Source organism: Pezoporus occidentalis, unplaced genomic scaffold (assembly GCF_034315485.1).
Source record: "Pezoporus occidentalis ecotype Australia unplaced genomic scaffold, CSIRO_AGI_Poc_V1 ctg4, whole genome shotgun sequence".
NCBI lineage: Eukaryota > Metazoa > Chordata > Aves > Psittaciformes > Psittacidae > Pezoporus > Pezoporus occidentalis.
This window is the reverse complement of record NW_026915724.1, coordinates 5082862-5103976: the sequence shown is the minus strand read 5'-3', so window position 1 is coordinate 5103976 and position 21115 is coordinate 5082862. Positions and strand designations below refer to the sequence as shown.

At 36.9% G+C, this 21115-nt stretch overlaps 1 protein-coding gene across 6 annotated transcripts in view; it reads right to left on the bottom strand.

Annotated features, from left to right (window-relative positions):
• Nucleotides 1-21115, bottom strand: part of PDE7A (phosphodiesterase 7A) — a 76315-nt gene that overhangs the window by 6016 nt on the left and 49184 nt on the right. For all 6 annotated transcript variants that reach the window (XM_062633279.1, XM_062633280.1, XM_062633284.1 and 3 more), the window contains 6 exons: nucleotides 9418-9569; nucleotides 7651-7714; nucleotides 5299-5394; nucleotides 2883-2983; nucleotides 918-1049; nucleotides 103-194 (listed from right to left, as the gene is read on the bottom strand). In XM_062633279.1, coding sequence (XP_062489263.1) covers nucleotides 103-194; nucleotides 918-1049; nucleotides 2883-2983; nucleotides 5299-5394; nucleotides 7651-7714; nucleotides 9418-9569 — 637 coding nt within the window. The remainder of the gene's footprint in view (nucleotides 1-102; nucleotides 195-917; nucleotides 1050-2882; nucleotides 2984-5298; nucleotides 5395-7650; nucleotides 7715-9417; nucleotides 9570-21115) is intronic.

The window sequence follows — 21115 nt, the reverse complement described above, 5'->3', positions numbered from 1 at the left end:
ATTCAGAACTGCAGTAACTTAGCTTGTTTTGCAAGGCTTACTTACTGAAGTGACAGTTTACTTACAACTTTAATTAATCTATACTACTTTGTTTAAACATACCTGTTTTCTAATGACATGTGTGCAAATAAACCAGACTCTCTCAGCAACCCCACTGCTGATCTCCAGTGATGGTTCTCTAATACTGAGGTATTCTGCAAATGAAAAGGGTATTACAGGTATTAATCAATGACTTAAACTGAAGAGCTACAGACTTAAGAGTGGTACCAAACAGTTTCACTGGATCTTGGGAGTGGTGTTTTGGTTTCTTATCCTCCCCCCAGCCTCCCCAGGAGGTTAAAATTCACAAATCATTAACAGATTAGGATAGGCTGGTTAATATAGGCTGAGAAAGTTGGGGCTGTTCAGCCTGGGAGAAGGCTGCGTGAAGACCTCATAGCAGCCTTCCAGTATCTGAAAGGGGGCTATAAGGATGCTGGGGAGGGACCATTTATTAAGGACTGTACTTGACAGGACAAGGGGTAATGGGTTAAAACTTCAACAGGGGAAGTTTAGACTGGATATAAGGAGGAAGCTCTTTACTGTAAGGGTGATGAGGCACTGGAATGGGTTGCCCAAGGAAGTTGTGAATGCTCCATCCCTGGCAGTGTTCAAGGCCAGGTTGGACAGAGCCTTGGGTGAGATGGTTTAGTGTGAGGTGTCCCTGCCCATGGCAGGGGGGTTGGAACTTGATGATCTCAAGGTCCTTTCCAACCCTAACTATTCTATGATTCTAACACTTTGCTAGCTCGCACAATGGTTTTTTTATCCCAATGATGTGGAAACAATGTCTGGATTCAAGCCTACCACTAGCTAAACTGTACTCCTCAGGCATTCTCCAAACCTGGCTTTAACAAAGTAACCAATTTTGCCCTTACCTTATATAAAGTTGCTAAGTAATGGTTTGTTTTAATTAGGAAAGGTTGGTTAACGCCTGGGTGATCCAAATCATGTGTGGCAGCTGCTATTAAGCTGAGCAGGACATCCCATGGAGTTAAAGATTTGGAAAGCTGTAAGATAATAATGACAAATGTAATTCTGTTAACAATGCAAGTGTGCCCACAGGAAAAAAAAAAGCACGGATGTTGCATTTTTGTTTCCTTTTTTTGATGAGTAACAGCCAATAGAAACTCAGAAAATTTTAATAACATAAAACTAATTCCACTGACTTTCACAGTTATTTCCCCTACAGAATTTCAACAATGGTTTAAGCATTTTTCTTTCCAAATAGGAAGGTTCAGTCTTTTAAAAATGCTGGCCCAGAAAATTCTGCTTTCTGGCTGCTAATGAAAGACTATTCCTAACCAGAGCCTGTAAAAGCAGCAGGTTCTTAAAATTAGCTCTCCATCTCATTTACCAAGTCTGTCTGTATGTGTCAATTCTGCTTTAAATACAGACTATATTTTAAAAACTATAAAAAACTTTCATCTTTAAAGAAACTAATGTTCTGGAAGACTTCAGAACTGTTCAGAATGGATTTCTACTCTTACATAAAATTCTACTTCAAAGTCTACCAGGCAAAGAACAGAAAGAGGAAAATCTGCCAAAAATAAATATTTTTAAGAGGTATGTGCATGTCAATTAACTCAGCATGAAACTGAAAGGACTTATTTTCACTGCTCGTAGCTGTTACTACTTCTGGTTAATTATTACTTAACTGAGTAATGAAACCAGAGAGGACAGTTTCACCTGCATGAAAGCAAAATGCAGCAAACACCCTGTGAAGACAGAAGTTTATATTCCCTGTTGCATTCACCACCTATCATGCCTCACGTGCTTATAATACACTTTGGTGCAACAGAACCAGTAGTTGTATGTTACTAAAAATGCAAAGTCTATGCTTGCATCCGAACAACTATAAACCTTCCATCACAAGTACTAAATAAAAAACACGCAGAGCTTCCAAACTGTGTGCCATAAAAAAAGCTCATCGTGTATCAGCTGCACCAACAATTAAACTGAAAGCAGCACTGAGAAACTGAGTTGGAGGAGTGGGCAAAGAGCCTCTTAATAACACCCATGGATCCAGAACTTTTACCTCAGAATGAAGAGCTAGGCTATTCAACAGAACCCCAGATTGGGGATCAGCTGCATCACGGTAGAAAATTCCTCACCTGGCTAGAGAGTGCTACAGTTTTCAATATCATACACGACAGGATTTAGCCCTGAAATTGTCTGACATCACTTACAGCAGACTGCCAGCAGTCCATGTAGTTAAGAAGCAAACACTCAATTCCCTAAGGTCTGTCACACTGTCCTTGTATTAGAAAGAAGGCCAAAAATAATCCTGATGTCTTTCTATAAGGTGCCTCTAGCAGAAGCATGCTATTCATGAACATCAAAGATGAGCAAAGCAAGGGTAACTAGTTTCTGGAGGAAAACAACCCCACCACCACCCACCCCAAATGACAAATACACAGGTTTATTATTGCTAGCTCTGACTCGGACTGCAATTCTATGCAAATGTCTTGGGGCAGAGCTCTGCAATCTTAATTTCCTATTCTGGTTCAGCACAAAGTCACACAAAAGATGATGCCAGCTCAGGAAAGAAATAAAAAGAAAAGCATACTGCTAAGTGTGAACCCACAGCCCCAGCAACACAGAGAGTAACTCCCTGCCTTTTTGTGTTCAAAAGGTTGTTTTGTTGAGTTTTTATGTTTAGTTGCTTTTAATAAAAAATGCGCATATGCACATATGTGTACATACAAAAAATGTGTGTATATGCACATATATATGCACATACATGTGCATATGTGCACACAACCCACCTATACATGCACACACACACAAAGACACATATTTCTGTACATCCATGTGATGTCAAAGTGAGAATGCTCCCTTACCTTGGGCTCTTTTAAGTAACAGTGCATGGCCTGAGTCACATCAGCAGCATGAACTGCATTATGGTAAGGGTTTTGACTGTGATAATCTTCTTGAACCATAACTGCAGGAAAATAAAAAATATCCAAATTTAAATAAAATAGCAATTTTTTCATGTACCATTTTATATATCCTTGTTAGGCACAGAAATACGCAATATCACAAGTTACACACACATAAAAGTGTTTAAGTCAATAAATTGTCAGTTGAACCACGACACGGGTATAAAAGATTTTTATGTGAAGAAACAGTATTTCCTAAAAGAAATCAACTACATATAAAGTCATTTCAGAGCTAAAATTAAACAACTTGACATCAATATATAACCTGAGATGCTTTTACTTTGAGAACTTCCCAGGAAAAAGCTCCCTTTGATAATCTAGCCTGCCTGAATGTTGAGGCAACCTGAAATACAAAATAGAGATGACACTATATACCAAAGTATCATGCGTTGAAAACAGACAGGATCAGAGAAAATAGACACTGCTTTCCTGTCATATGAAGTGATTTTCTTTCCCTTTCAGGAGAGTGGTCATGGTAAGCCACCTCTACAAAGTTTAGGCACCTTCTCATACTTGTTTGTACTCAGGCAAAATTAAGCCTATATACAATTTGGGAAAGAGTATCATTTAGATGATGGTCTGACTAACCACTTCTAGATTCAATATTCCCTATTTAATTTCTTCCTGGCTTTCCTCCATCTTACTGGCTGTCTTTAAACATCATAGGTAGAATACTTCAAAAGACATCAACATTAACTTGAGTACAAAGAGTGACAGAAGTATAGTGTTAAAAAGTATAGAGGGGGAGAAGATCTGAGGCACAGCAATCAAACTATATTCTAAAGTTTTGCCTGACATGACACATTAGCTGTTTTAAGCAAACCTCAAAAGAACATTTTCCCAGCTGACTACAAGCTGTCAGTTCCATTCAAACAAACATGCCCACAGCCTCTTTTCCTACTCAGTTCACAAGCCAGTACCTTTAACATAATCGTGACTGTAACGTTGGAATCTTACTGCCATGGTATTTGTGAAGAGCGGTGGTTCATGAGAAGTCAAAATACTTGTAACCATTGTGTAATGTCAATAGTACTCAACATATACCTGACATCTCATATGGAAAATAACAAAAATAAGCATCTTCAATCTCTATTAACCTGCATTAGAACTCCCTTTCATCTATTCCTAGTTAAGACTATCATTATCTTTTGATAACCAGTTAACTGATTCAGTCATTCCTAACCTGTCTTTCAAGCGCTGTCATTTGCTAAATCTCAACTAACCAGGAAAGAAGGAAAATGAGAAAGACAGAACACAACAACTTCAGTAGCCTCAGACCAGATTTCTATCACAATTTTCTTCACATCCACTATATCAGCCCGCAGGTCAGCTGATCTACCTTTTTGAAACTGGAAGGAATTGAGTCAACTTTAAAATAACACAAAATGCAAGACAACCAAAATTTTTTACAGCTGAAAGAACTAAATAATGAAAACGAAAGCATTCCCTTCTTTGAAAGAGGAGAAAAGTATTCCAAATGTGATTTCCCCCTTGTTAAATGACAGCTTCACAACCACAAAATTGTTTTCTATGACACTGTGAAAGCCCACTAAAAGGGACCAGAAACTTCTTTCTGCTGCTCAGTCAAAAAACTTTAATAAAGACATCCTACTTTAAAGAATAAAAGGCAATGTCACAAAAGAACTGAAGGAAGTCTCACACCAGCATCTGTGTCTACGGTACAGGGATGCAGTGACACAGTTTCTTCAGCTGCGAAGCGACAGTACCATGTGGCTCAAATACTCTGTATCACACTTACAATTCCTTCCAATTGAAGCACTCCAGTGCCATGGGCCCCAACACTCGAATAAAATTGTCTTGCACTCTATGAAGAAAGTATGCCCACAGTACAGGGCTTATTTGTATGAGAGTTTGAGCAAACAAGAGGTAACATCAAATTGGCACCATGAAATATGGCCAAGCTGGTATGTTCAATATAGTTCGGCATCTACATAATGAACTTTGGAAATTAAGATTAAAACAGAACTGAAAATCAAAGCAAAGAAAGGAGCTCTCTAGCCTTCCCCCAAAAAAGTGTCACACAATGTCAAATATATTCCTGGGGTTTTAGATTTAATACAATACAGTATCCGCTACAAAACTACTAAACTTGTTAATACTTGCTTGGATTTAACATGGAGATTTCTATACTCACAGAAACTTTCTAAGAGTGTCTCAATATAATTTAAATCACTGCAAAACCTGGACTGCATCAGTATTCTTCAAACTTTATTGCTAAACTGCAACCAGCAATTCAGTTAAGGTATAAAAATGCAGATAAACAGCAATATTCATCATAATAAAAAGCTGTATTTACCCAAAAATCTACGAAGTTTCATCGTATCTAACTGGAAGTGTTCAATTAGTCCATGAAGATTAAACAGATGAAAGGTCAAGCTGACTAGGCTGTTTCCTAAAAATAAGATGAAAATACTAATTCATTGGAAGCCATGAAATCAGTGACTCTTTCATAAGAAATTTATTATTTCAAACAAATCTGTCACAAAAATTATACAAGCAAATTTCTATACACCAATTTATGATAAATATATAAATCTTACTGCATAAGATTCCATTAGCTATCTCCTCTAGTGATCACCAGTGTTTATGCAAAATCATAATGCATTCACCAATTGTCCACTGGCAACTGATAGGAGGAAAATGTTACAGAACATTAAAAAAGCAAGAGGTTTCAACATGCAAACCTGTTACAATGGTATTTAACTTTATAAATATTACAATGCGACATATCACATAGACATAGAGCTTAAAAACAAGTGCAAAAATAATCAGATAAAAAAAGCTAACCAACACCATCAATTAGTGAACATTATACATTTGCTCGCATTTTTATCACCATCTAAACTATTTATTTCACCAAGAACTGAAAGAAAAAGTTTCACATTTCTGTAGGAAATGTATTTTTATATTACAAGCTTTCAATATACTTTGTCTACCCATAGCTATAATATTCTAATCACTTGCAGTGGTAAAACAAGTAAAACTGCAAGAGTCAGAGCAACAGCCTGCAAATGTTTACTTGAAATAGCTTGCCCATTATTTACTCTGCAAACAATATGTAGTGGTAGATAACTCAGTTCTGGTACATTGACAACCGTAATTTAGCAGGAATTAAAGAACCTAGCACAGACAGAAACTGAAGCACACAAGGACAAAAAAAAAAACCTGCTAAATCTCACTTATTACTAGGCTTAATATATTTGCCCGTGCATGCCACTTCCACAGAGTAAGATCTGCAATTCTTCAAACAGTCTTTACTAATTTGTTTCTTACAGGCTCATCCTGGGCAGCTCATCGACCAGTTTTACATACAGTATTCTCTCCTTACAAACTTTCAAGAACAAGACCCCCTGTTTAAAATGTCCTCAAATGACTGAGATAGGATGCAAAATGGATGGCATAGGAAGGCTTCCACTACAGAATCTGTACTAGTAGTACCTAAAATGTATTTGAAAAAAGCTTATTTTAAAGGTAGAGAAGGCCTCTTATAAGAAAGATGGTCTAAGATTACTCCCATCTGATAAAGTAACTCAAAGTAAGCTATGCTTACAAACAAGCTAACTTGCACACATAGCTTTTTCTCATTCAGTTATCTTGTCTAAAGTTTATTACATCTATAGACTTTCTATTTAAAAAAAATCTTGCTGTTTTCATTATTTATATCAATTTTCTTATCCATTTAAATCAAACTGCAAAGATACTACTTTTACATTAGATTAAGCCAAGCATCCCTTCAACAAAACAGGAGAGAAAATTACCTTTTGGCACCACATTTTCCTTTCTGAACTTCGCCTCTTTCTGCTGACTTTAAGCAGTCTTAACCGCATCTCTGCTACCAACTCCATTTGACTGACATAAAACCTCCATGAGCTGCTCTCCATTTGCTTTCCACACTGGCACAGATGTCGCCATGATGTGGACTCACTCATCTCTTTCCATTCTATTCAAAATTCAGCTTCCATTGCTGTAACTATAATACAAAACTTCACCCTACCCACTGCATCAGCCCTCCCTCCTCCTTTCCAGCTTATTTACGGATCTCTTTTCTAACTGTCCGTAACATCATACTTTGATTATAACAACTGCAGTAGTTCCTACAACTATCTGTAATAGGTGCACAAAACTAACCATGATAGCGTCTCTTTCTTTCTGTATTTTGTGCAAGCTATGAGTACAGCTACTTGTTTCCTCAATTCCTAGTTCTTTAGGTATTCTAATTATGCATTCAAACCAACATACATTCTTATTGCACTAAAAAGTAATAAAACTATTCTAAAATTAAATTTATCAGAATACTTGCTCAATATAAATGACCTTTTGAACACAACCATATAAATTACCAGCAATCCAAAATTAAAAAGAAAAAAGGGCTAAGTTAGCAAGATTATTTGTTACTTTATATCAAATTACTATCAGAGAACAGCAACCTACAAAGTACAAGAAGGGCCTCTTCTACAAATCTGTCATTATTACCAGTGCTGACAGTACCAGTATTAACAGTGAACTAGATTAAAGACTATTAAATCAAAAAGTAGTGCCTGATGAAGTATGTGCTTTTAAGTGAACAAGCAATCACATACTGCAATGCAACAGCAATATAGTTATGCTAAGAGATAAACCACAAATGAAATGGCAAAAATAAACTCACCATTTGTCAGTCTATCAAAAAGAAAAATATCAAAATTCCAATTTCCAACCTTCTCCAGCATACACTGAAAGAAAACACAAAAGCTGTCACTTTTTTTCCTCAATATATGCCTATCTTCCTGTAACCCAGAGGAGCAGTTAAGATTCCAGAGACAGATGCAGTCTTACGATTTCTACATACAAAAAATAGTACTGAAAGAATAAATTTGTCTAATAACTGAAAAACTTCATAACGCATGTTATGAGTTTAAAAGCTGAAGAAACCAGAGAAGTGCCTTGACAGAACTGGTTGGCGATTTTCCCTTCATCCTTCAGTCAACTTCTTAAAAGAAATAAAGACACAATTTAAAACCTGGTTAAAACCAGAGACAGTATGACAGAATGACTGTGTAATCAGACTTTTTCCACTTCAATTTTTGCAATGAGCTAGGGAATTATTCTCTGTGTAGTCATTCACCTAATTTTCCCTCTTTCCCTTGCTGTTTGTAGAAGTTATATATATATATATATATGCTTTACCAAACATATGAGCTAAGCTCTTATTTTCTTTTTCAACAAAATGGGCTTTTGGCATTCTACCGCACCAAACTAGCACTTCACAGCTGCTCCATGTGAACTGCTCTTCCAACAAGCAGGATGAAGAACAGCAAGGAGCCAACAGTACATGAGGCCTCACACCAGACTTCAGCTGTCACAATCTTTGTCTCCCCTACCGCTATCAGAAATACCTGCCTGGCACGTTTTACAACAGCCACTAACCCTCTCCTATTCTCATTAGATTGTTTTGTGATTCAATTATATGTTCTAGCTTTTCTCCATCAGCCATTAAAATCCTGCTACCAGAAGAAACATGAGCATAATAAGATCTTTCGACTATTAAATTACATGCATGTTTTTTAAATCCATCCTCCATCTTATCAGACTCTTTCTATGCTGCAGCCTGGTCATGGTCAACATGGATACATTCACTGTATTATAAGTGTACAGTTTCTCTGTGTCAAGATGACACAAAAAGCTTTACATGCATCCATAAGATGACAGCCTTTGGGATCTTGAATAACCTTTCAAAAGCCTTTGCTGCTCACTCCCATTCAGCGCTATCCATCTTCTGTCCTCAGTACACTAGACTTTCATCCAACCAGATGGTCTCTTGTACCACCCATCTTCCCAGTACCTGCCTTTACTATAGCACAGCCCTATTATGGCTATCACACTTTCCTAGAATTGCCTACTAAAGAAGTCAGTTTGGCATAATAATCTTCTGATAAATCCATTTACTGTGTTTTATTGAGTTTTCACTAGTAGGTAGTCACTCTGCCAGATGTTCACTAGGGAGGTTAGACTGAAAATGAAAATGGGGCAGTGACTGGGGGTTGGGGGGAGGGGGGGAGTTGTACAAATTGACCCATTAGATTTCTTAAATAGATACATTTTCCTTTCTTCAGTTTATCTTCAATTACTAAAGGGCATACTACATTCACTATTTATATATAAACAAACAAATCAATAGCACACTAGCCATGCAAGCTCTAAAATTATCCCAGTAAACTCGTGGGTGTTAAAGGAGTTTGTTAGAAAACATTAAAAAATTTTGGCTGGACTTTATTAAGATATATATAAATATATACACACACAAATAAAAATACACATATATAAAAATGTACATGCCTAAAGTGTATATCTGCTTGCACTTTTAACATGAAATGTAGCTATATACTAGCAAACACTTTAAAAGACATACTTAAAAAATAAAAATCAGGCAACCAACCTTTGCTTGTCCATTATAATCATCATCTAAAATGTTTGAAGAATTTGGAACAGTGATACCACGGAAAAAACGGGAAGATCTCAGGTATCGCTGGAAACTAAGCAACCTTCTCACATTTCTCGCAGACACAGACACCTCGATTTCAGAATTTGCTACAAAAAACAAGAAAATAAATACTCTCTCTAAAAAACCTTTACCAAAAAGACGACTGTTGAGGGAAGTTTGGTACAACAAAGGTGATACAATTTCTGTGTGTGTCAAACATTTCAGCCACAAATACAGGTGTTTTCATTAACAGTAAATACAGAGAAAATCTTTTCTGTGAAGAAAAAGAAGTATTTGTATCACAGCTGCAACTTTAAGTAATTCTGCTATTGAAAGGACAGCAATACTATGGAAACTCCGTGTTACAACACAGAGTACTACAAAGCTGCTTTTTGGAGAACTGCTCTCAGGGTATACACATCCAATCACTGTCTCTAGTGAATCGCGTAAGATGCGTACACCAGCAAAAGCACATCAGTAATTGCATTGATACAGGAGTTATGAGTAGGTTTTGAGCACATACAAATAACTTTTAACACAGGTTTTAAAGCTCAGAAATACTAACTTTAGTGGCAAAGCTTTAAATACATTCAAGAGACTTTGGTGCATTCGCAGACAAACATGTTCAGAATCTCTCTTCTGCCAGACAAGTACCACATTTACCTTCGCAGCATATGTAATTTTCCAGGACAGTGACAACACTACAGAAAATTGGTTTAGCCTGTTTTCAAAGATTAATGCGAATATTGTGCTTTACTCTCATTACTGGTTTATTCAAATGACTGATGCTAGCTTACGTTCAATTCCATTTGATATACTTGAAGTGTTTCAGAAACCTGAAGATCAAACTACACATAGCCAGGCCATGGAAAGGCCAGGTATTTTCATTCTGAAATCCGTTACACCAAGCTTAATCTTTCTTCTCAGCAGTACCCCAAATAACAGTTTTATATAACCAGCAGTCAATAGCCAGGCCATGCAATAGGCCAGGTATTTTCATTCTGAAATCTGTTACACCAAGCTTAATCTTTACTTTCTTCTCGGCAGTACCCCAAACAGCACTTTTATATAACCAGCAGTCAATAATCTTGATATTCCCCCATTCTGCCCAAGATTAGTCATATGAAGGAAAAAAAAAAATAAATCTATTAAGTAAGAAAGTCAGTGCAAAGACGCTCACTTCCAAAAATGCAGATCCTCAATACCAAAATAAGCTCACCGTTGTAGAGTACAGACCTCTTGTCCTTCTAAGAAGAAGGCATATTAGAAATTGTGGAAGTAACAGTTACAATTTTTGTTCTTTTAGTCAGTCTAAAATATTTTACTGGGAAAGATGCAGTCTTACTAACAAGATCAGCTAAAAAACTCAGTGATTTCCAGTGAAAGCAGTTTAATTCTACAGAAGATAAACCTTTATTTACATAAATCCTCTCCCTGCTGAAGTTCTAATGTACTTTCTGTTCGACATTAGCTCATTAATATATTTATTTCCAATCTACACTAATAAAGCACCTCTGAACAGAATTGACAATTACACTATCACAGATTATCTAATAAAATGCAGGAGCATTTCACAGTCCCAGCTAACAGAGATTAAACTGACAAAACTGGAATATTCTTTCAGATGTGGCTGAAACACTTCATATAAAGATGGAAACTTCAGTATCTTGATCAGTTATCTAAGGAGGTACACTCCATATAATAAAGGTTGCTTATAAAGCAACATCCGCGAGTACAGCATGCAAACAGATTCTGCCACACTGCATTACTCTGCTAGTATTTTTAACCACATCCATTAACATGAGGTTACAGTCTGGGCACTGCTACCCTGCAGAACAGAGAAGCAGGGAGCAATACACCTGCTCTTGTTAATGCAGCGGAGGCTTCAAGTAGAAAGTTTTACCCCTTCAGTTTTGATCCAGTCCCTTAAAACCAAATTTCAGAACAGAAGTCATTAAGTTGGAAATAAAATCGTATTGAATAGGTATATTTAGGTCATAAAATGATGTAAAATGTCCAGTCACATAGAAAATCCAGGAATTTCACTAAATCTCAGTAAAATAATCATTTAAGTAGGAGAAATCAGCACTCTTCTAGAAGTGCAAACAGTTTTCTTGATCATAAGCACTCTTTTACAGATCTATAGTTAACAAACATCTGCTTTTGTTGTCATGCTACAAATAAGTCTGTCACAGACACCACCTGTTAATCTCTGGCAGAACATGCCTGCACTCCACCTGTATTTGTGTTCATAAAAAAGAGCGAGCACTGCTCCAGCTGATGTAATTCAAACAAACTAAAAAGCCTGTTGTATTCCAGCCTTCCTGGTAGCAACGCTGCTGTTAGAGAATTGCAGAACAGCTGACACAGGAAAGGACCTCTGGAAATCATCTCTGCGACTTAGACCACACTGCCCAGGACCATGTCCAAGTGGCTTTTGAATACCTCCAAGGATGGAGACTCCACAACGTCTCTGGGCAAGTTGTGCCAGTGCTTGGTCACCCTCACAGTGAAAGCGGGTTTCCTCATGTTCAGAGGGAACCTCCCGTGTTTCAGTTTGTGCCCATTGCCTCTGATCCAGGCACCTGGCACACTGAAAAAAGCCTGGCTCTGTCCTCTTTGCACCCTCCCTTCAGGGATTTATATAAATTTACGAGATCCCCCCAGGCCTTCACATCTCTAGGCTGAACAGTCTCAGTTCTTTCAGACCCTCATAATCAGCCCCTTAATCATCTTCCTGACCCTTCATCAGACTCTCTCCACTATGTCCACGTCTCTTTTGTGTACTGTAGAGCCCAGACCTGGACACAGCACTGCAGGTATGACCTCATCAGTGCTGAATAAAGGGGCAGGATCACCTCCTTCTACAGCTGGCAGTACTCCCTCTCATGTAGCTGAGGACACCATTTGCTTTCTTTGCAGCAAGGACACATCATTCAATTTAGTGCCCACCAGGACCCCCAGGTCCTTCTCTGGCCATGCTGCTTTCCTGCTGGTCAGCCCCCAGCCTGCGCTGATGCTGGGGGACTGTTCCTCCCCAGGATCAGGGCTTTGCCCTTCCCTTTGAACTACTATTCATTCCACATGTTGAACCCAAGTTAGATAAGAACAGCTTGACCTTATAATTTAGATCTGCAATGATTAGAACAACTTCCAAATGAGAAAATATAGTTTGAGCCTTGCCAGCCCTCTGCAGTTCCAGAACAGCTAATTCAGAGGGACGACGCCAACCCTGAAAGTAAATTGCTCTCTCTTTAACAGCTAAACGTTTTCCACAGGACAATTAAGAATAGGCAAGTCAGATGTGGAGGTTTGACAGGTAATTAATGTAAAAGGGAGGCTGAAAAAGAAAATAGCTAGCTTTCAGGGAAGGGGGAGTGGGGAAGAGGGGAAAAAAAAAAACCCGCATAGGTTCTTCAGCTGCAGGAACAGTGATAACATCCATGCATGCAGTTTCCTTTTCCTCACAGATAAATTATGAAGGATACGAAAGTCAGCCCCTTTGTGGTTCTGGCAGACCAGCAAAGGCAAGTTTGCAGGAAGGACTGGTAAACTGGATGATACAGTTGTGTGATAGAAACTTGGCATTTCCCTCCTGGTACAAGCAGAAAATTCATTTATATGCATGATTAATATGAGAATGTCAACCTACCCTCTTTCTATCACGAGTCACGAAACGAGATGCTAATTTCAGAGGCCCTACCAAAGCAAGGTTCAGTAATGTATTTATAATGGAAAGAAGGTGGTGAAGAATGAAGAATGCATTACATTTGCACAAGACAAAGCATGCTGCAAAACCATCCCTCCTCCCAGCCCAAACGTTATTTCATTTGGAGCTTTCAGCGTGCTAAATAGCTTTCTAAAATCCAATAGTGACCATTTACTCCTAAGAAATAAGGACAGTTTAAGGACAAACTGGAATGAGAAAAATAAACATACATGACATTTACAGCCTTGAGAACTGAAACAGAATGAAAGGAAAGTCAGGATATGGGGCTTGTTAAAAAGCATTCACAAGTCCCTTCAATGCAAGAAACCAGATGACAAACTAGGCCTTTGTGCCTATTCAACAGCAGCTCTCCTATAACATTCTTCTTCCTTTTTCTCTCTTCGTGCCCCACTTTCAGTTAGAATATCACCTATTTATTACTCCCTAGATTTTTTTATTATTATTAAAATGATTATATTCTTATTTCTAGGTATTTTAAGTGAGATGCTGGTATTATCAGAAAAGTCTCTGAGAAAAAAAGGAATAATTCTGTTTACGAGCAGTTATTTTGCTACAGTTATGCACATACAGCAATAAAATAAAACCATGCGAGCTGCCTTCATGCAACAGATTTCATCTGTATTCCAAGATACTTATTTTAATCTCTCTTCCCACTCCCAATCTTTTAAATGTGCTGTACTTTATGAAAACCTAAAAAAAAAAATAAAAATAGTTTTATCACCTCTCACAGGGACATTAAATATTTATTTTTCTCATGCTGAAATAAAAATACAAAATAAGACAAGTGACAATCACTTACAAAATCATAATATACCGATATATTTATTCCCTGAATTTTTGCATCTTTCATATTGCAAGGGCAGACAATAAAAGGAAGAGTGACAATTTAACTACGGTTTAGTTTAACTTTTTATTAATAGAAACGTTAAATTGTAGCAAAAAGCTTCAACTTTCTTTTAATGTAAAGATAAACACTCTGAGCCTCTGATGGGGCCCTGGTCGAAACAGGGCTCTCCAGCATAAAAACTAAACACCCACTTATTCCCTGCTACAGCCCAAAAGGTAAATAAGAAATTATTCATGATAAAAATAATTGAATTTTGTTATTACCACTGGAAGGAGCTTAACTGAGAATCTCAGAATCACTGCCACTAACAGAAAAAGGAATTAAACATTTGAGAGAATCACAGAATAGTTAGGGTTGGGTGGATCTTTCTTCTGTTTGAACGTGAAACCAGAAGTTTAAGGTGCATAGGTCCACCAGAGGGGTTTTTTTCCCAAAAATAAAAATCAATGAAATCTCTTCTCTCTCATGGAAGTAATCTCACAATTTTTCAATGTTCAGACCAACTACACATTTATCATTTTTACACAGCAGATACTATCTCCAAACCTGACATATCTGAAAGTTTCCACTACTGGTGAATATTTGACAGAAATACGCAATTTCACATGCCAATTATAACCGTATTTCTAAGGTTTTCCACGATACAAATCATCCTCTATTTATGCATCACCTGAAAGCTTTATCCAGCATTTCACACCACTAGAGGGACCCAGCAGCATTCTAATTTCACATCTATTCCCATCAAACCATGAAGAAATGCAATACAATAGATTTGCACACATTTAAAAACAAAAATAAAATTAAGTTCTGTTATTTAGCTCTTTAAGTTTTCCACTCATGATCTGCATTTTAAAGTACTTTTAAGAAATTCAGTACTGAAGTCTTATATAAAACTATGATTCTGTTTGGAAGATACAATTTCGGCAAGGATTTTAAGTTATATATAAAGACTATTGGTGTCTTAATTACCTTCCTTAGAACCACCCTGAAGCCCTGCTTAGCTTCACTTTAAGGCACTATACCCCCTCTTCTGCTTAAAATAAAACATTAAGCCAGACTGTTTCATTTTTCATGTACCATATATATGTATTTATACATTCACGCTTCTTTTTTTCTTCAAATAATGATCACCTGAAAATATGCTGTGGGTTAAAGATTAGTTAAATAAACATGGGTTTGCACATGTCTTCAGTGGAATCAGAAAAATGTGTTAAGTTTCAAGAAAATCTAATAGCATCACAACTTAAAAAAAAATTTAGTACTTTTCAACAGATCCTCCCTAATGGAGGGCAACTGCTAGGCAGCACCAACAGTAAAGATAACTCCTTTCCTGAAGGGTCTTGCAAAATTAAATATTGCATTAGCAAAGTACAAAGCAACTGAAGGGTAGAATAATTCAGGTTGGAAGGGACAGAAGAGAAAGCCTAAAAGTCCTTTGGTACAGTTCTCTGCTCAAAGCAGAGCTAATTTGAAAGAACTACTCGAAGTGCAGCAAATACATTACTTCAGCATGAATTAAATGCTAATTCTCCAGTGGCATCGTTAAGACATTACACAGCAACAGAAGGGTAAAGAAAACACTGTGAAAAGGTATCTAAAGGATTCTACTTATAAAGCTCTCGAATTTTGGCTCCTTTTAATTTTTCTGTAAACACCTCATGAAGGATACAAAATTAAGTGACTTGAATAATGCCATTCCTGTACTGAAGTGCATAACATTTTCCAAGTATCTCAGGACTACAAATTACTATATACAAGACATACTCTTTCCCTACCAATTTACTGAATCATAACGCCAGCAATCCTGCAGTTGTGTACTTTTTTTTAACCTGAATCCACCCATCAAGCAAAGTAAATCTGTAGTTCACAACATAGCGTGAACTAACAAACCTCAGTGAAGCAAAATATTTAGTAGACTATCACCAAAATACACATATATCCCTTCAAAAAATGGGTTATGCTGTGTTAACCAAGATACTGAAGCTTTTGAACAAGCACACAACATAATGGTTCATCTCTTTTCCCCAAAGAAGGATAATATATTCCAGACCATCAGCAAATCCTTTACTCAATGTCTTCTAAGAAAGCACTGGTCTTTGGTACGCTAGAAATCTCCGGTTCTACAGTCAGGGAATGACAGAACCATCAAGTAATCCTTTATGGCTACCTTTCACCCCATGAAATGAAAGAATTCAAAATTAACACATCATGGTTGACAGAAAATTAATACCCCTTAAAAGTCTGTATGACTGTCAACACAAAAATCAAACCAGAGGCAGAGATTAAAACAAAAGAATTTTCACATGCTTTGTGCCAAATTGGCCAATTTTTAACCAAAAAAAAAAAAGCCTTTAAAAATAAGGAACACATTGGAGAGGGTTAAAACAAGAAAAAAACTTGAATGTGGCTGCGTCTTCGTCTAAGGGCAAACGTACCTCAGCAATAAAACACTGAGTGAGTTGTACCAGAGCAAGATTCCAGAGCACACATGCCTGAAAAGAAGTTACAGGTAAAATAACAGTATAGGATAGCAAAAGGAAAATAAATACAATTAAAATAAAATTAATCTGTCCTGGTCCTGCATTCTTAACTGGAAGCTTCTACCCTGAAATCTTCCTTAACCAAGCTCACTTTTTACTACTTTCTTTTGGTCACAGCTGTATTTAAGACATTTTCTGTGACTTCCCCTTGTGCGACTGGATTTTCCACACTAAACCAAAGTCAAAATTTCTCTCACATTGAGGAAAAGCACCTATTTGAATAATCTGGATTGTGAATAGATGGTAATTTCAGAATCCATCCTTCACAGAAAGGCAGCTTTTAAACAAATCTCTTGAGTACAAGCTTTTCACTCCTCAGTGCTGGCATTTTCACAGAGAAACAAATGCTTCATTCAACCTACGACCACAGAGAAATCTTCTTGCATGACATTATTCATTCTGAAACTAACCCTTCTTCACAGTAGACTGTTGAACAAGACAGACAATTATTCTTAACCAGATTCAGGTAATTACTCTATTTTCTTGAATATAAAAAAGGAGCATTTAACTTCACCTGGACTATGCTCATTTTACCTTAACCTCTACACAGTATTGTCAAAACCATGATCAGGTGCTGCTACACACAGATTTCCCAACTATTTAAAGCAATCAATTTGGATTTGAACTTGTCTCTTCTTTGACTTCTGTCCTCTCACCCAAGGAAAGTCTAAATTCATTGTCCAAGGTAAACCTTTTCAAATGATTTGTAAGCAAAAAAAATTGAAAGTTTAAAGCAACACTGCAAGATGTAGATGCTGACATCTTTTCAAGATCTCCAAGCAGCATGCAAAATGTTCTGTGAACTGTGATTTCCAAGTAAACAGTCTGAAAGTTGTATAACAAAGATAAACTTTGGAATTTCTTCATGTGTTTGCACTCTTAAAGAGATTTATCCATCATCTATTAAAGTCACCTAGTCTCTTCCTTTCTTTGCTTAAAAAGATCTACATACAACTAAGAACCGCTTATCAATGAAGTCTTAAGTTCCAGTCACATCATTCTGTCTCTTCAGTGAAACACTGCGCTGTAGGCAAGTATCAATTTGATTCAAATTTGGGTCATTCCTAAACATTTACAGAAACATACTGCTTAACTCTAACCCCCGTCTTCTAAGATATTTTAACTCACAAATATGACATCTGGTTATCTATAAAACACAAAAGAGCCACACATTAGCAACATCACCATCTCATCATAGAAGCTCAGACTAGAGTGGCACAAGAGAATTCTACAAACCTTTTGACAAGATCTTATCTGTTCTGGTACAGACACAACAGGAAAAGCAAGAAGAAAAAAAATGTTTCCTCTCCACAAAACCAAAGTATTTGGTTTTTATCCGGTTCTCCCAGACTATATCCAACAACCCTTTCCTAAAAAGGAAGTTTGAAAGCATTAGATTTGTATCTGTTTAAGACACTTCCCAATATTTTTGCTGTTATCTTAATGATTCACTTCAGCTTCACTTTATTAATTTTGGCTTCACTTCCTCACTAAAATACACTGTATAAAGCACTGAGCACATTTGCTGATTGTTCTGGTTTTTCAGATAAAACAGCGAGTGATTAGGGCACATCATATATTCTTTTGTTTGTTCGTGGTAGGCAAATGTAATCAAACTTTCTAAAGCATATGTGTGTGTATACATACACACAGCCAGATGCATATAAAAAACAACAGACTTTATTGACAACCTTTCAACAGCAAGAGAAAAAACCCTGGTTTGCTAGCGCTGAAAAAGGAAATATTTTATGATGTCATTTACCAGTTCCTCTACCAAAGATTTTGGTTTGCATTAGCTTTTACCAACATATTCTGTCTATGCTGCATACTGAATTACTATCTATGATGTTAACAGTCATCTATTTGTAAACCAGCAGAAAGCAAAAGTGGTTATAACCATTGCAATCGCTTCTTCAGTAACTTCACCGAAAACCAAACATCACATGCAGGGTTGTCAGACAGTAAACTGCCAAACTCCTTCCTTGTTACCTGACAAGTGAAAAAGTAGATCCAGTGCCCTATATTCAAATCAATATTAAAGTGTATGCAATTTACTGTGCAACTGTGAAATACGTACATCCACTGAACAAAACCAGACCATTATATTTAATGTAAAAAAATTACTTCTGAGGAAGAAAGTTTTGTGGCTGCTCTTTCCTACCCAAAAACGATGGCTTTGAGCTGCTAACATAAGTTTATGCCCACAGTCCCACACAGACATAATCAACAGACCACAGAAACAGGAAAAACTACTACTTGGTGATATCCTGATGCTAATCAATTAACAGACCAACATGAAAAATGCAATCCTGATTTCCCCCATGCACTAGGAAGCAGTCTTGTTGAAACAAAAAATTGTTTATTCCTCCTGGCTAGTTCCTGCAATCAGCTATAAGAACGTGACTTCTGGAATAACAGATAACAGAGTAGAAAAACTATCACCCAACAGTCTAATCATCTGTACATTCTGCATTTAATAACCCTCAGATATGACTCCCATACCTTCTGCAGTAACAAAGACATTTTCCCAACAATAATTTTAAAATCTAAGAAAGATTTAAAGATTTCTGAAAGAAGTTACTCTTGAGAATACTTTAGTCAATTTAGAAACTTGAATATTCATATGCCAATTACAGAACTCTGGCATGAAGCTGCAGACACTGAGCTTGTAATCCTTAAGAAGAAACAGAAGTGTCTTTAAGAACTAAATGCCAACAAACTTTACTTTGGTAACACTAGTTGAAGGGGCAAGTAAAAAATAGTGCTATGAAACAGAAGTGACCACTAAAAAAAACAAAACATCAGCAGCTTCCTGAAAATAGAGTAATGCATTTAGAATTCAGTACTCTCCAAACCTACTAATTAGACATTGGGTTAAGAGCCTATTAATGAAACACTAGATAAAGAGAACAGGTCAGCAGATGATTATGCTGGACTTCCTGAAAGACATTTAACTTCTTCACAAAACATTACTGACAAAAAAGGAAAATAATGCTTAACAATAAAAGTTAGCTAAGCAAAATACAAAATGGCAATAATGCTTCAACACTGTGAATGACAGCCAGCATGTAAGTCATCTGCAAAACAGGTAAGCAATGATCAGTGCAAATTATTTAGAACCACAAAGTCACAGAAGAAAGTTACAGTGAAACTTTACAAACACCATGAAGGAAGCACATCCATACATTATTTATGTTCAGTATGCAGTTGTGGTGGAGGGGGAAAAAAAGAAAAAGCCAACATTCAGATGGTTTAGTCTACTTCAGCTGCAGAAGAGATCCTCTTCAGTCCAGTTTTGCCCCAAGCAAAGAAGTGTGGGCTGGCTCAACTGGCTCCTCTCACATGCTACCTATTACTCATACGGGTGAACGTTTTTCAGTCATGTAGCCCTACATGGCTAAATCCTTCTGGAGTTCCAGGGGGAGGGTAGAGAGAATATCCTAAAAATGAGGTCAAATCCGACTCCCACAATCCCTCTCTACCTGCAGTCTGATAGTATGATATGAAACACCTTTTGCTTTAAACAAGTAAGGAAACAATAATCAGGGCTCAATCAGCATGGCAGAGAAAAAGAAAACATTTTACTGATAAAAAAAAATAAATCTGTATGCATAGTCTAGTGATATAGTGAGAGTTGGGGCTGAATTCCCTGCCACCTTCGGAAGAAACTCCATGATGCAGCAGTAGCCTGAAGTCAAAGAGCAAGACTGCAATAGGCCACAATCACGAAGTGCAAAAAACTCCAGCTGTAACATGGCAACTCTGAAAATTGCCACAGCAGCTGACTCGAGAGGGAAGTTAGAGCCAAAGAATTTTTTGGGCCTCCTAGCAACATTCTTCACTGTCATCAGACACCAGAGTTGATGTTGCTAAAAGTTGGTGACTGCCTGAACAAGTAGGGGCAAGAAGAAAGGGTGTGAAAATCCTCTTCCTGATTAGTCATGATCTGCCTGATATACAATCATTAGGATGGGAAGAAACAGTGTAATGAGTACCCATAGAAAATACAGTTAACTTGACAACAGTAATAATACTTTACGTTGACTGCCTTTTAACAGGTAGCTCTTTTAATAATTGTTAGTATTTTCCCATATCAGCATGAAATGCCACATATATATACAAAAGACAGTTATGCATTCATAAATCGCGTGCTATTTCTAAAGAGAATTTTTACTAAATAGAATTATCAGGACTTGAGAAGGAATTATCTTTATTAAAAAAATAATACAGCACTCTTCAAACTTTGTTTTCTCACCTATTTTATGATGCTAACTTTTGAAAGAGACAGAGTTTAAAAATTTTGAATTTAACTGGTGATCTACTTTTAAAAGTTCATTTAAGATCAGAATATTAATTAGACCAGTTTCTGCCACTCATTTTTATAATAAAGTAATTACAACAACCACACTTGTTACCATGAAGTAAGCTTTTCTAATTCTCTCCATTCCATTCAGAATACTTGGAATTGTGCTGATACAATGCTGGTATAGATAATTTATGACACTTAATAACATAATTGGCATAATTTAATTAAGA